This window comes from Thalassophryne amazonica, chromosome 3, assembly GCF_902500255.1.
Source record: "Thalassophryne amazonica chromosome 3, fThaAma1.1, whole genome shotgun sequence".
NCBI lineage: Eukaryota > Metazoa > Chordata > Actinopteri > Batrachoidiformes > Batrachoididae > Thalassophryne > Thalassophryne amazonica.
In genome coordinates this window covers 5,078,490-5,092,980 of record NC_047105.1, presented here as the reverse complement: position 1 = coordinate 5,092,980, position 14,491 = coordinate 5,078,490, and the positions used below count along the sequence as shown (strand labels likewise).

Here is a 14,491-nt window from a genome sequence, read left to right as displayed (position 1 = left end):
GACAAAGTCAGAGAGGCGAGATTGAGATGGTCTGGACATGTGCAGAGGAGGGACCCAGGGTATATAGGGAGAAGGATGCTGATGATGGAGCCACCAGGCAGGAGGAGAAGAGGGAGGACAAAGAGGAGGTTTATGGATGTGCTGAGGGAGGACATGCAGGTGGTTGGTGTGACAGAGGAAGATACAGAGGACAGGGTGAGATGGAAACGATTGATCTACTGTGGCGACCCCTACCAGGAGCAGCCGAAAAAAGACATCCGTTATCTCAGGTTACATTATGACCCTGGTGAGTAATATCTCGGCAGCTACAGCTCATGACTGATCCCCACCAGAGGTGACACGTCCCTTTTGGGTCTGGGACCAAAGTCAGTCCCCATAGATCTGGTACCTGTGGTGAAATGATTCAGAGCTCATTGACTTTGCAAAATGCTGAGGGCTACAAGTCCTTGGACCCTGGTTTCAATTATTATTATTATTATTATTCAACATCCAGAGTGACACTGTTGGGCTTGGTATTCTAAAACTGGGGGTGCGGTGAAGGATAGTAATCACATTCTTGTGGGAAGATGCTGGAGACTCCTGCAAAGCTGTAGAGTCTTTTTTTGTGATCAACTTTTTAAATCAGAAATATAATCAGTCACATATGTATTCAGTGCAAACATACAACTGCTAAGAAATTTTAGCACAACCAACATATCTGATACCTGAAAAAATGAGAAAGAAAGAAGGGGGAATAAAAACACAAAAGCTCACACAAACAATCCTGTGGCACCCCATCCCACCCCACCCCTCCTAACAAAGCACGTGGAGCAATGACTCCAAAATTTTAAGTGAAATGAAAGCTATAAGTTACAGATCTTCCTTTATCTTTGCCTCTGATAGCTCCATCAGTGTCAGGTCAGGTCAGTGTACCTGCTACTGGTATCCTGTAAGCCTGTACCACCTGTTTCAGGGTCGTGGTGTCAGCGACTAAACCTGCAACCCCACATTTCTCCCAGGAGGGGAAGTGTGAGGAGGATGAATGGAGACCTGTTAGAAAAAAAAAATCTGTCTCTCTCAGGGCATCGGCTTAGTTAAGAACCATTGACAGCCATCCAGAAATTCCATTATTTATTCTGGAGTGGAGCCTCTCAGGCGGTCTGCTGACAATTCAGTCATCTTTCCAGCAGTTCCTGCAGCCAAACTGGTACCAAATGTACTGCATCACATTCCTCTGGTCCTTATCAGGGAGGCCGAGAGGGGGAGTCTGACATATTTCCCAAGGGCAACCCAGTCTCTCCATATTATCTTTGCCCAGGCTCACACACATGGAGAGGACACTTCACTTTGCTTCTCAAGCAATAAAACAACACAGGAGACAACAGTTACAAGTTATAAGCCAACTTGTTTGGCGTAGAGTAGGGCGCTACGGGCTGTCTTCGATAGTGGCAGAGACCATCGCATCTCATTGGTCAGCTACCACCTGCCTCAAGCTGGGCAGTCTCTGACCAATGAGGTGTTGACCCGTCACAGTCCATCTGCATCAAAGGCTGCTTGGAGCTGAGAGTGCCACATGTACTCAACACGTGGACTGTACATCGTGCACCGGCAAAACAAAGAACAATGACAAAAAACAACCTATCCTTAAGCTAGCAACATGGAACGGACGTACTATGTGTACTGGTTTATCTGAAGACCTGGAGCAAATTGGAAAACCGGGACCAGGAAAACTGCTGTGATAGACCTGGAACTCAACATCATATGAAGTTGGTTTTACAGTCAAGAGGTCTCTACTTTCTTCAATAGAGCCTCCCTCAAGTGGGACTGAGCGGATCCTGATTGTCCAACTGTCTACATCAGCTGGAATACTTCACATCCTCAGTATATATGCCCCAACGCTGTGCTCGCTACCTGAAATTAGGTATCAATTCTATCAAGATCTAGATGCAACATTAAGTGCTATACCCAGCTCAGAACATCTGGCAAAATTTCCTGTATATATGTTTTGTAAATTGTGTCAGCAGAGGGTCACCCCTTTGAGTCTGGTCTGCTTGAGGTTTCTTCCTCAGACGGAGTTTTTTCTTAATACTGTTGCCTGTGTTCTTAAGGTTGGTAAGGTTAGACCTTACTTGTGTGAAGGGCCTTGAGGCCCTTGACACACGAGAACTTTGTGATTTGGCGCTATATAAATGAAAATAAATTGAAAATTGAATTAAATACGGTGCACAGAGATGCTAGATCTTAGGCAGCATGGACAACATGGAGACAAACATTATCCAAAGCAAACCATGATGTCATGAAACCTGTCTGGTCACAGTGAATCATTTTGGCTAAATGGGGCTCTAAAACCCAGACGAATATTTTAATTTCTGAGTTTGGGATATGTTGAAGTCTGTTGTTCTTACATTCAGTTTAATCTTTGTTGGGTTTATCTCCACTGAGATTTTATCCGTCTTCCTGTTTCTCATTTTTTTGAAAGCCTCTTCCCAAGGCCGTTCTGAGCTGTGGTCCCAGACCCGACCTGATCTTTCTTCCTTTCACCACAGTCATGTTTGACACCTCTAAATAACGTTTCTTTTCATTTCTGGATTTTTCTCCCTCCAATTCTCTTCACGGGGATGTAAATGTTCTTTCATTATCTGTGATCCCCATTTGCTCTCATGCCAATTGAGCTAATTAATAATTCATCTATATTTTTAGTGGGTGTTAAAATCCCACCCCTGGTCTGCATGGTGACACCTGGTTAACGGATCAAGTTGGGGATCACCTGTTGGGGTGAAACATGGTGGGGACCTTGTGGGTCCTGTAGTTGCTACAGTAACTATGAAGACACAACAGCATCCCTGAACATGAAACAGCCAATGGGGCCTCAACAGCAGGTCAGGCGGAGGAGGTGATGGCTTGTAACCAAAGAGCTGTGAAGGCGGATCCTCAGACCCTGATAGTCTGGGATTTCCCGGCCATCAGACCAGGCTCAGGATCTGTCAAGAACCATGTGTTTGTTGGTGTCCAACAAACAGATTTTCAACACTGAGACGGGGCCTGTCCAACATTCCCTCCAGGAACTGACCAAGAGACCATCTTCCCGCCACCGAGGCATTGGTATGATGATATATTATTATTGTATATATGTTAATTTTTGCAATGTATTTTTATTGTAAATAGTATAATCTCGTTCATTCCGATCGTACAGGTAGATGATTTTGATTCTGAAATACTCTGTGCACTTCAGGAATAACAGTTTCACTGATGCATTATTCAAATGTAAAAAACAAACATGCACCAATCGCGCCTCAAGTGCAGCGCTGGGGAACAAAAATAACGGAAAAATACCTGAAAGTGGAGTTTACGTTAAAACCACGAGGATGGAAGGATGAAGCCCTAAAAGTCAGCTGCTCTGCATTACATCTTCTTTACTCACTGGCGGAGGCAGCGCCGGCGCCATCAGCGGGCGCTCGATGACATGGATGATCCCATTTAAGGCAGGAATGTCCCAGTCCAACAGCAGCCGCTGGTTCACCATCTTCACACTCTGAGGATCATCAGAAAAAACATTCAGATGTAAAATCAAACATTCTGAAACATGCTAATGTTTTGACGTGTCTGTGACTCTGACCGTGTTGTTGCCATGGGTAACAATCAAGTCGACCCCCAGTCTGGATGTGATGACTTCCTGGTGTTTCAGATCCTTGTAGAGCCTGCTGCAATTGGCTGAGATGTGATACTCGAGATCTCTTCCGGACAGCGTCTGTGGACGTGGGAACATCGTTACGCTCACATCCGCGGCACCACTGCAGCATTTTGTCACCATTAAATTTGAAACATTTTTGGTTTTCAATGCGTCAATGCGAGACTCAGATTTATATATTTGGAACCAGTTTATCAAATTAAATCCTAATATTGGACACATTTAAATTGAAAAGAAAAACTGACCAATGTGATTATTTCAGGAACTTCAGTAAAATCCTCTGATGATTCATGAAACGAGGGCAACGAAAAACACAAAAATCAGTGTGAGATCAACCACAAAACTGCAGACCGCGGTGCACACGTCAAACATGCCCGACAGACTGATGCTTCAACCCGGGACGTCATCACGTCCTTTATTTTTTTTAGGCGATGACTGTTCACATTTTGCATTTTGAACAATAAAACCATCAAAACTAGCAAAAGTTCAACTTCAAACCTTTCACCTACCCAAGGATATGCCCACATTTCACCTGGTCAGGGACACGCCCACATTTCTCCTGGCCAATTACATGCCCACATTTCTCCTGGCCAATTACATGGCCACAGTTCACCTGGTCAGGGACACGTCCACATTTCACCTGGCCAAGAACACGCCCACATTTCACCTGGCCAAGGACACACCCAGTGTTTCACCTGACCAAGAACACGCCCACATTTCACCTGGCCAAGAACACGCCCACATTTCACCTGGCCAAGGACACGTCCAGTGTTTCACCTGGATGCAACAGATACATGGTTACTTTGGAGAGGTAGAAACAGACAGGTTGGTTGTCCTCTAGGTCTCAAAGCAGTTTCGTAGTGTGATGGAAGTGGTAACATGCGGTCCTGAGCTAAGCTGACCTTCATCCACACTACAGTCTGCCAAACATTCAGATGACTATCAGAGATCCACAGTCCTGTTTGTCTGTTTGGTGAATGAATTTTAATATTTATGATCATCGTCAGCGAGTCGAGACACTGAGACGGAGACGAGATGGAGCTTTTTCATTAAAACAGGACTTGTGGTCTTTATAAAAGCAACGCCTTGAAGACCCCACAGGCCACTTCAAACAGGAAGAGAAATAATCATCAGGGACGAGGGCGTTGAACGTATGAGTGTCCTTCTTCATGTATGAAAGTGATGATGTACCTGGTTTGGGGTGAAGCCGGCGTCATGAGGAACAAACAGCGTGACATCAGACTTCCTGTGGGACAGATAGTCCACAAGCTGTCTGCCGTCTGATGACGAGCCGCTATAGTCCAACAGGAACTACAGAGAGCAAGACAGAGGACAGCTGGTCTCACCGTGGGTTTCTGAGGAAGGTCTCAAGCACAGAAACACCTTTTTTCTGCTTTTCAATGTGAACAAACACTTTTAAAAGATTCAGTTTGAAAAGACATTCAGGCTTTATTAGAGAATTCTTTCTGAGTTAATTATCATTCATTTTATTCATTCATGTTCTACCACTTCCCTGGGTCTGTGTGGCAGCAGATCAGGCAGCTCGGCCCACACTTTCCTACACCCAGACACATCCTGTAACTCTTCCCAGCGGGTCCTGAGGCCTTTCCAAGCCAGCTGGGTAATCTCATCTCCTCAGCAGATGCCTGAACTCTGAGTCCCCCCAGATATTTAAGCTTCTCACCTTGTTCCTGAGTGGAAACCCAGATACCGATGGAGGAATCTCATTTCCGCAGCTTGTATTGACAACTTTGTTCTTTGAGTCATTACCCAAAGCTCATGATGATGGGAACAGGAGCTGAAATCAAGAGTCTCGCCTTCTGGTTCAGCTTTTTTCATCACCATGCCATCTGCAGGACCTCAGAAGCAGCCCCAATCCATCTGTTGAGCTAATGTCATGGCTGACATGCAACGCTGTATAGGCATGTCAGCCATTACAGCCCAACAACATCCAGAGACGTCACCATCTCGGGTTTTATCCCCTTCCAGCAACTCACCACTGAGGAGTTCTTGAGTACCTTCGAGACTACTGCCAGGGAGATGGCACCAGATCCACCCAAGCCTTCCATCCCTGCTTCCTCTAAGGAGCACAGGTCAGTAGGGTTGAGGAGATCCTCAAATTGTTCTTTCTACTGCCTAACAGTATCCCCATTCAAGGTTATTGGCTCTCAATCCTTGGTGAACACAGCCCAGGCTCAGACCTGCCTCCCTTTCCGGAGTCATCTGACAGTTTGCCAGAACCACTATGGCCTCTCCAAACTCCACCTACACCAGAGCCTGAATACATGGAGGCCTTGAATACAGACCAGTCTGAGTCCATGTGCCCGGCCTCCCTCAGGATGTAGAAGTTCCTTTGGAGGTCGTCTCTGGACAGGTTCTTCCACTAAAGGTTCCCAGAAAACCCTCACAGCACATTCAGGCCTTCCAGGTAGGTTTAGTGGCTGACCCCATCAGCTCCGCCCCCCTTCACTCAAGTGTCCAACATAAACAGCTGCAGGTCTGATGACACAAATACAAAATCAATCATTGACCTTTGACCTAGGGTGCTCTGGTAAGTGTGTTTTTAAGTGTACTTATGGGCATCCTCGTGCTTAAACAATCCATAACCAGCACAGACGCCCAAGAACAATACAGCACTCTGATTCAGATTGGGGGGGGGGGTCCTTCCTCATCACTCCAAGTTTCTTCATCATGTAGAACTAAGGATTCCCCGGCAGGAACCTTTTCTAGGATCCCACTGAGAGTCTCCATGAAGGGTGGACACGCTGCTGACATTGCAATGAGGCAGCCCCCTCATTCCCCTGAAAAAAACTCCAAAATGAAGGCACTCAGCTGGGGATGTCTGAGTAAAGCCACACCCACCTGGCACCTCTCATCCTGGACAACTCTGCAGAAAGAGAGAGTCCAGCCCCTCTACAGAGGTTTGGTTCTGGAGCTCATGCTGTGTGTGAGCTCAACTACCTCTAGTTCAGGTTCCATCCCCTCCAGAGAAGTGACGTTCCACATTCCAAGAGTCCAGTGTTCGCTCCTCCCACACCAGACCCTTTACTGTCTCCCTGTGGGCGGTGAGCCCACCTGGAGGTGACACCAGGTTGGGCTGAGCCAAGCCGAGCTGCAGACCTGGTCACCAGGCCCCTGGGACATCTGCTGAATGCCTCGTTTGAGAGGTTTCTAGGTGAGGAGACCCTGAACAATCAGCCAGAACACACTGGGTGGACTACGTATCCCAGCTCATCTGGAGGAGGACGTAGTGGATGTTCTTGAGGAAAAACAGGAGAAATTACTTTATACACACACACACACACACACACACACACACACACACACACACACACACACACACACACACACACACACACACACACACACAAACACACACACTGTGCGTGCACACTCACCTTGTAAAAGTGAGAGAAGTTTGTGTAGGTTGCAAGGACGTTGGTCAGGACGCCGTTACAGAAGTCGCCATTTCCAACATAATCAAAGGGACACACACAGGACACATCTACACACACACACACACACACACACACACACACACACACTACAGCTGTAACCACTCGTCATTATTATTGATGTGTTTCTTGTTTAATGGATGTTTTAAAAGCCGTCCGCGGTCCTCTGATCTGATGCAGATTTTCCAGACTCGATACATTGCAGCGGATTAGCCGACGCAACGTCGCCAGTGTGGCGCGTGGGCTATGATCACGTCTGTATGAACACCAACCAACAAGCCTTTGTGGAAGTGACCAGTCTTTATGATGTCATAAAATAAGGATGTTGCGGATGAAATCAGATAAAATCCTGGTCCAGATTTTATAAATCTTTAGTCAAAACCCCTCTCCATAAAACATCAACAAAATCCATTAGCATTTTTGACTTCTCCTGTATTTTTTAAATAGCCAAAGAAAAAAGGATGATCAGGTAAGCCCCGCCCCCTTTGTGTTGACTTGAACTGTTCAGGAAATAAAGCTTCCTCTGATAAAATCCTAGAGTCCGGGTCTAGGTGGAGGTGGGCGGCGTCAGACTGAGCTGCTTTTGTACCTTTGAGCCTGTAGCAGTAAGCGTCGTACATGCTGCTGTTGTCCAAGGGTTCTTTGTAGAGGACCACGCCCACGTGGTTGTCTCCGCACTTGGCTGAGGAGAAGCGAGTCGGGTACCCCACCTTCCCGCCGTCCATCCACCCGGCCACGCACAGGTGCATCCCCAGCTGCAAGAATGAGGACAGGAAACGACTCATCTCATTTCCCAACATGCACTGCAGCAAACACCTATCAATTCAACCTGAAGATCTCAGGTTTCACTTAAACTGCTGTCGACATTATGCAGGTTTGATGAGTAAATAAATAATCATATGTTGATTATTTTGATTATTTACCTTTTGACCTAAAAGAGGAATTTCATGAATTTGACAGTTCATTGGCTCGATCTTGATATGAGGTGACTTTGCGGTGGAGGCTATTTGCTGAAGATGTTTGCCTTAGCGGATTTACCTGTTGCGCATCTCCCAGCTGTTTGAGGTTGGCGAGCACGGCGCCGTCTGCCTGGCAGGCAGCTTCAGCTTGGCTAAAGTTCATCTTGTACTTCCCTGCTGGAGAGCGCAGGTGGTACACTCCGGCTGTGTTGGCTGGAAAACATGAACAGTTCACTGTTACCATAGCAACGTATGACCATCCTCCAGCGTGACGTAGCGGTAAAGTTGATCAACCCTGTTAACCCTGCTGCTGTAAGTTTCCAGCGCTGAATCAAAGAGACTCACAACTCGGAAAATACTACATTTCTAATTAATTCACGGCAGCAGTCACATGGAACCTCCGGTAGAACAGACAAACTGCAGTTAGAAAGCATTACTGCCATCACAGTGTGCAACCTCATTCACAAACATTCATTATTTCCACCAATTAATAAGAATAAAATTAGTAATTATTTCGAGTCGCCTCACTGGTGTTAAAACTAACAAAAGTCTTCGGTGTGAATGAAACAGGAGCTCATGACCTCAGAAACAAACATCTGAATCCCCACTTGCTGCAATTTATCTGAATAAAGACACAGCATGGTGATGTAACCATAAACAACTGTAACCATAAATAATTGTCTACTTATTCTGTTAATTGGGAATTTTGACACTGGTTCTTGTGGTGAGCTTGTTAAAGCTTGTTAAAATGATGTCCATAAGTGAATGTGACATCTACGAGGTCTATTAGAAAAGAAACCGACAGTTTTATTTTTTTTTTTAAACTATATGGATTTGAATCACGTGTGATTACGTCAGCCAAGCTTGAATCCTCGTGCACATGCGTGAGGTTTTTAACGCCTGTCGGTGACGTCATTCGCCTGTGAGCACACCTTGTGGAAGGAGTGGTCCAGCCCCCTCGTCAGATTTTCAGTGTCTGAGAACTTCCTGAGAGACTGGCGCTGTGCTTGATCAAAATTTTTTCAAGAACTGTGAGGCACATCCGAGTGGACACCATTCGAGAAATTCAGCTGGTTTTCAGTGTAAATTTTAATGGCTGATGAGAGATTTTGGATTGTTTCTATCACTGTAAGGACTTCCCACGGAGCGGGACATCGCGCAGCGCTCCGAGGCGACGTCGTCATCCTGTTTCAAGATGAAAACCTCCAAATTTAAGCCTCTGTTGACCCAGGATGTCGTGAGAGAACAGAGAACTTTCAGAAGAGGTCGGAATCAGCAGTTTATCCGGACATTCCACTGTTAAAGGAGATTTTTTTAATGAAAGATGTGCGGACGGATTGGCGCGTCGGCTGTAAAATCCAGGTGGCTTTTGGTGGCTTTCAGTTGAGTGAGTATCTGAGAAATTGTTTAACAGCAGGGCATGTTCCAACTTGTCCTTAACGCTTCCAACGGAGCAGGTTCCTGAGCCAGGACCTCGTTAGTCAGACAGCAGCTGAGGCCGAATCCTCCAGGTGCATTCTGGGTACTCAGTGCTGGAAAACAAACTGTAAACATTCACTTTTGGTCCTTTTCTCTTTGTGTGGCTCTACTTGCTCTTCCGGATCAGAACCTACAGTAATCGCGGTGCTGGGGTGCAAGTTACCATCACTCAGTGAGTTCCATAAATGACAGGTTGGAGGTTCAAACTCCAACTTCTCCTGTCTGTGTGTGAAGGAACTCAATGAACTCACAATGAGAGTTGGTGCTGAAATCCCTTAAAGATCATTTTTTAATTGCAGTGTTTCCACAGTAACATAAGTCCTGGTTGATGCGTTACTGTGGTAATCAAAGACCGAATCACAGCCTTTTACCGAAGTGTTACTGTGGTGATCAAAGACCGAATCGCAGTCTTTTACTTACGTGTTATCGTGATAATCAAAGACAGAATCACAGTCTTTTACTAATCAAAGACAGAATCCCAGCCTTTTACTGATGCGTTACTGGGGTAATCAAAGACCGAATTACAGTCTTTTACTGATGCATTACTGGGGTAATCAAAGACCGAATTACAGTCTTTTACTGATGTGTTACCGTGGTAATCAAAGACCAAATCACAGCCTTTTACTGACGCGTTATCGTGGTAATCAAAGAACAAATCAGAGCCTTTTACTGATGCGTTGCCGTGGTAATCAAAAATCGAATCAAAGGCTTTTACTGACGTATTATCGTGGTAATCAAAGACCAAATCACAGCCATTTACTGAAGCGTTACTGTGGTAATCAAAGACCGAATCACAGCCTTTTACTGATGCATTGCCGTGGTAATCAAAGAGCAAATCACAGCCTTTTACTGATGCGTTACCGTGGTAATCAAAGAGCGAATCACAGCCTTTTACTGATTGGTTACCATGGTAATCAAAGACCAAATCACAGCCTTTTATTGAGGCAATACAGTGATAATCAAAGACCGAATTGCAGTCTTTTACTGAAGTGTTATTCTGGTAATGAAAGACCGAATCACAGTCTTTTACTGACGCGTTACCGTGGTAATCAAAGACCGAATCACAGCCTTTTACTGACTGGTTACCATGGTAATCAAAGATCAAATCACAGCCTTTTATTGAGGCAATACAGTGATAATCAAAGACCGAATTGCAGTCTTTTACTGAAGTGTTATTCTGGTAATGAAAGACCGAATCACAGTCTTTTACTGACTGGTTACCGTGGTAATCAAAGACCAAATCACAGCCTTTTATTGAGGCAATACAGTGATAATCAAAGACCGAATTTCAGTCTTTTACTGAAGTGTTATTCTGGTAATGAAAGACCGAATCACAGTCTTTTACTGATGTGTTACCGTGGTAATCAAAGATCAAATCACAGCCTTTTATTGAGGCAATACTGTGATAATCAAAGACCGAATTGCAGTCTTTTACTGACGCGTTATCGTGGTAATCAAAGACCAAATCACAGCCTTTTACTGACGCGTTATCGTGGTAATCAAAGACCAAATCACAGCCTTTTACTGATGCGTTACCGTGGTAATCAAAGACCAAATCACAGCCTTTTACTGATGCGTTACTGTGGTAATCAAAGACCAAATCACAGTCTTTTACTGATGCACTACTGTGATAATCAAAGACCAAATCACAGTCTTTTACTGATGCATTACCGTGGTAATGAAAGAACAAATCACAGCCTTTTCCTGACTCGTTACCATGGGAACCAAAGACCGAATCAGTCTTTTACTGACACATTACCGTGATAATCAAAGACCAAATTGCAGTCTTTTACTGAAGTGTTACTGTGATAATCAAAGACCGAATCGCAGTCTTTTACTGACGCATTACTGTGATAATGAAAGACCAAATCACAGCCTTTTCCTGATGCGTTACCGTGGTAACCAAAGACCGAATCAGTCTTTTACTGACGTGTTACTGTGATAATCAAAGACCGAATCGCAGTCTTTTACTGACGCATTACCGTGATAATGAAAGACAGAATCGCAGTCTTTTACTGACGCATTACCGTGATAATGAAAGACCAAATCACAGCCTTTTCCTGAAGTGTTATTCTGGTAATCAAAGACCGAATCGCAGTCTTTTACTGACGCATTACCGTGATAATGAAAGACCAAATCACAGCCTTTTCCTGACGCGTTACCGTGGTAATCACAGACTGAATCAGTCTTTTACTGACACATTACCGTGGTAATGAAAGACCAAATCAGTGGCTTTTACTGACGCGTTATCGTGGTAATCAAAGACCAAATCACAGCCTTTTACTGATGCGTTACCGTGGTAATCAAAGACAAAATCACAGCCTTTTACTGATGCGTTACCGTGGCAATCAAAGACCAAATCAGTGTTTTACTGACGCATTTCTGTGATAATCAAAGGCCGAATAACAGTCTTTTACTAACGCATTACCGTGATGATGAAAGACAGAATCATAGCCTTTTACTGATGCGTTACAGTGATAATGTAACACACTATGGGATGGTTCAGTCTTGATTCAGCCAAGGTACTCAACCCTGGTACCCAACTCCTGGAGAGGGGCTGGACGCTTCATTTTTCTAGCGTTGCCCACGGGGAGAGGCGGAGAGCTGGGGTCGCATTGCTTATTGCTCCCCAGCTCAGTCGCCATGTATTGGAGTTCACTCCAGTGAATGAGAGGGTCGCGTCCCAACGCCTTCAGGTCGGGGACAGGTCTCTCACCATTGTCTCGGCCTACGGGCCGAGCAGCAGTGCAGAGTACCCGACCTTCCTGGAGTCCCTGGGAGGGGTACTAGATAGCGCTCCGACTGGGGACTCCATTGTTCTCCTGGGGTATTTCAACGCCCACGTGAGCGGCAACAGTGAGATCTGGAGGGGGGTGAGCTGGAAGCACAGCCTCCCCGATCTGAACCTGAGTGGTGTTCAGTTGTTGGACTTCTGTGCTAGTCACAGTTTGTCCATCACGAACACCCTGTTCGAGCACAAGGGTGTCCATAAGTGCACATGGCACCACGACACCCTGAGCCGGAGGTCGATGATCAACTTTGTAGTCCTATCATCTGACCTTCGGCCACGTGTCTCGGACACTCGAGTGAAGAGAGGGGCAGAGCTGTCGACCGATCACCACCTGGTGGTGAGTTGGATCGGCTGGGAGGGGAGGAAGCCGGTCAGACCTGGCAGGCCCAAACGTATCATGAGGGTCTGCTGGGAATGACTGGAGGAACCCTCTGTCAGCGAGGTCTTCAACTCCGACCTCCGTGAGAGCTTCTCCCAGACCGGGGGAGGTTGGAGACATGGAGTCCGAGTGGACCAGTTCTCCACCTCCATTGTCGCTGCGGCTGCTCGTAGCTGTGGTCGCAAGGTCTCTGGTGCCTGTCGTGGTGGCAATCCCGAACCCGGTGGTGGACACCGGAAGTAAGGGATGCCGTCCAAGCTGAAGAAGGAGTCCTACTTATCTTTGTTGGTAGGTGGGACCCCAGAGGCAGCTGACAGGTACCAGCAGGCCAAGCGTGCCACAGCCCGTGTGGTCGCAGAGGCAAAAACTCGGGTCTGGGAGGAGTTCGGGGAAGCTATGGAGGAGGACTATCAGTCGGCCTCGAAGAGATTCTGGCAAACCGTCGGAAGGCGGAAGGCTCTCCACCAGCACTGTTTATGGTGCGGGTGGGGACTGTGACCCTGACTGGGGATGTTGTCGGGTGGTGGAAGGAGTACTTCGAGGATCTCCTCAATCCCATTGTCATGTCTTCCAAAGAGGAAGCAGAGACTGGGGACTCAGAGGCGGACTCATCCATTACCCAGGCCGAAGTCACCGAGGTGGTTAGAAAGCTCCTCTGTGCAAGGCTCATGAATGAAATCCGTCCCGAGTACCTAAGTCTCTGGATGTGTGTGGGACTGTCTTGGCTGACACGCCTCTGCAACATCGCGTGGCGATCGGGGACAGTGCCTCTGGAGTGGCAGACCGGGGTGGTGGTCCCTCTGTTTAAGAAGGGGGACCGGAGGGTGTGTTCCAACTATAGCGGATCACACTCCTCAGCCTCCCAGGTAAGGTCTATTCCAGAGTACTGGAGAGGAGAATTCGACCGATAGTCGAACCTCGGATTCAGGAGGAGCAGTGTGGTTTTCGTCCTGGTCGCGGCACACTGGACCAGCTCTACATGCTCCATCGGGTGCTCGGGGGTTCATGGGAGTTCGCCCAACCAGTCCACATGTGTTTTGTGGATCTGGAAAAGGCGTTCGACCGTGTCCCTCGGGGCACCCTGTGGGAGTGCTCTGGGAGTACGGGGTCCGGGGTCCTTTGCTAAGGGCTATCCGGTCCCTGTACGACTGCAGCAGGAGCTTGGTTAGCATTGCCGGTAGTAAGTCAAACCTGTTTCCAGTGCACGATGGCCTCCGCCAGGGCTGCCCTTTGTCACCGGTTCTGTTCATTATTTTTATAGACAGAATTTCTTGGCGCAGCCAGGGTGTAGAGGGGGTCTGGTTTGGGAAACACAGAATCTCGTCTCTGCTGGCTCTGCTGGCTTTTAGTGATGCGTTTACCGTTGGTAATCAAAGACTGAATCACAGCTTTTTACTGATTGGTACCATGGTAACCAAAGACCAAATCACAGTCTTTTACTGTTGTGTTACCGTGGTAACCAAAGACCAAATCACAGCCTTTTCTTGACTCGTTACCATGGTAACCAAAGACCAAATCAATCTTTTACTGACATATTACCATGGTAATCAAAGACCAAATCACAGTCTCTTACTGACGCATTACCGTGATAATCAAAGACCGAATCGCAGTCTTTTACTGACGTGTTACTCTGGTAATCAAAGACCGAATCGCAGTCTTTTACTGACGTGTTACTCTGGTAATCAAAGACCGAATCGCAGTCTTTTACTGATGTGTTACTCTGGTAATCAAAGACCGAATCGCAGTCTTTTACTGACGCAT

The 14,491-nt window shown here is 46.5% G+C and overlaps 1 protein-coding gene across 1 annotated transcript in view; it reads right to left on the bottom strand.

Moving 5' to 3' along the window:
- stab1 (stabilin 1) overlaps positions 1–14,491 on the bottom strand; it is a 285,696-nt gene that overhangs the window by 12,990 nt on the left and 258,215 nt on the right. The window contains exons 61-66 of the mRNA XM_034164948.1: positions 8,161–8,294; positions 7,712–7,877; positions 7,066–7,172; positions 4,859–4,978; positions 3,596–3,727; positions 3,401–3,511 (exon numbers count right to left, since the gene is read on the bottom strand). Of these exons, the coding sequence (XP_034020839.1) occupies positions 3,401–3,511; positions 3,596–3,727; positions 4,859–4,978; positions 7,066–7,172; positions 7,712–7,877; positions 8,161–8,294 (770 nt within the window). The remainder of the gene's footprint in view (positions 1–3,400; positions 3,512–3,595; positions 3,728–4,858; positions 4,979–7,065; positions 7,173–7,711; positions 7,878–8,160; positions 8,295–14,491) is intronic.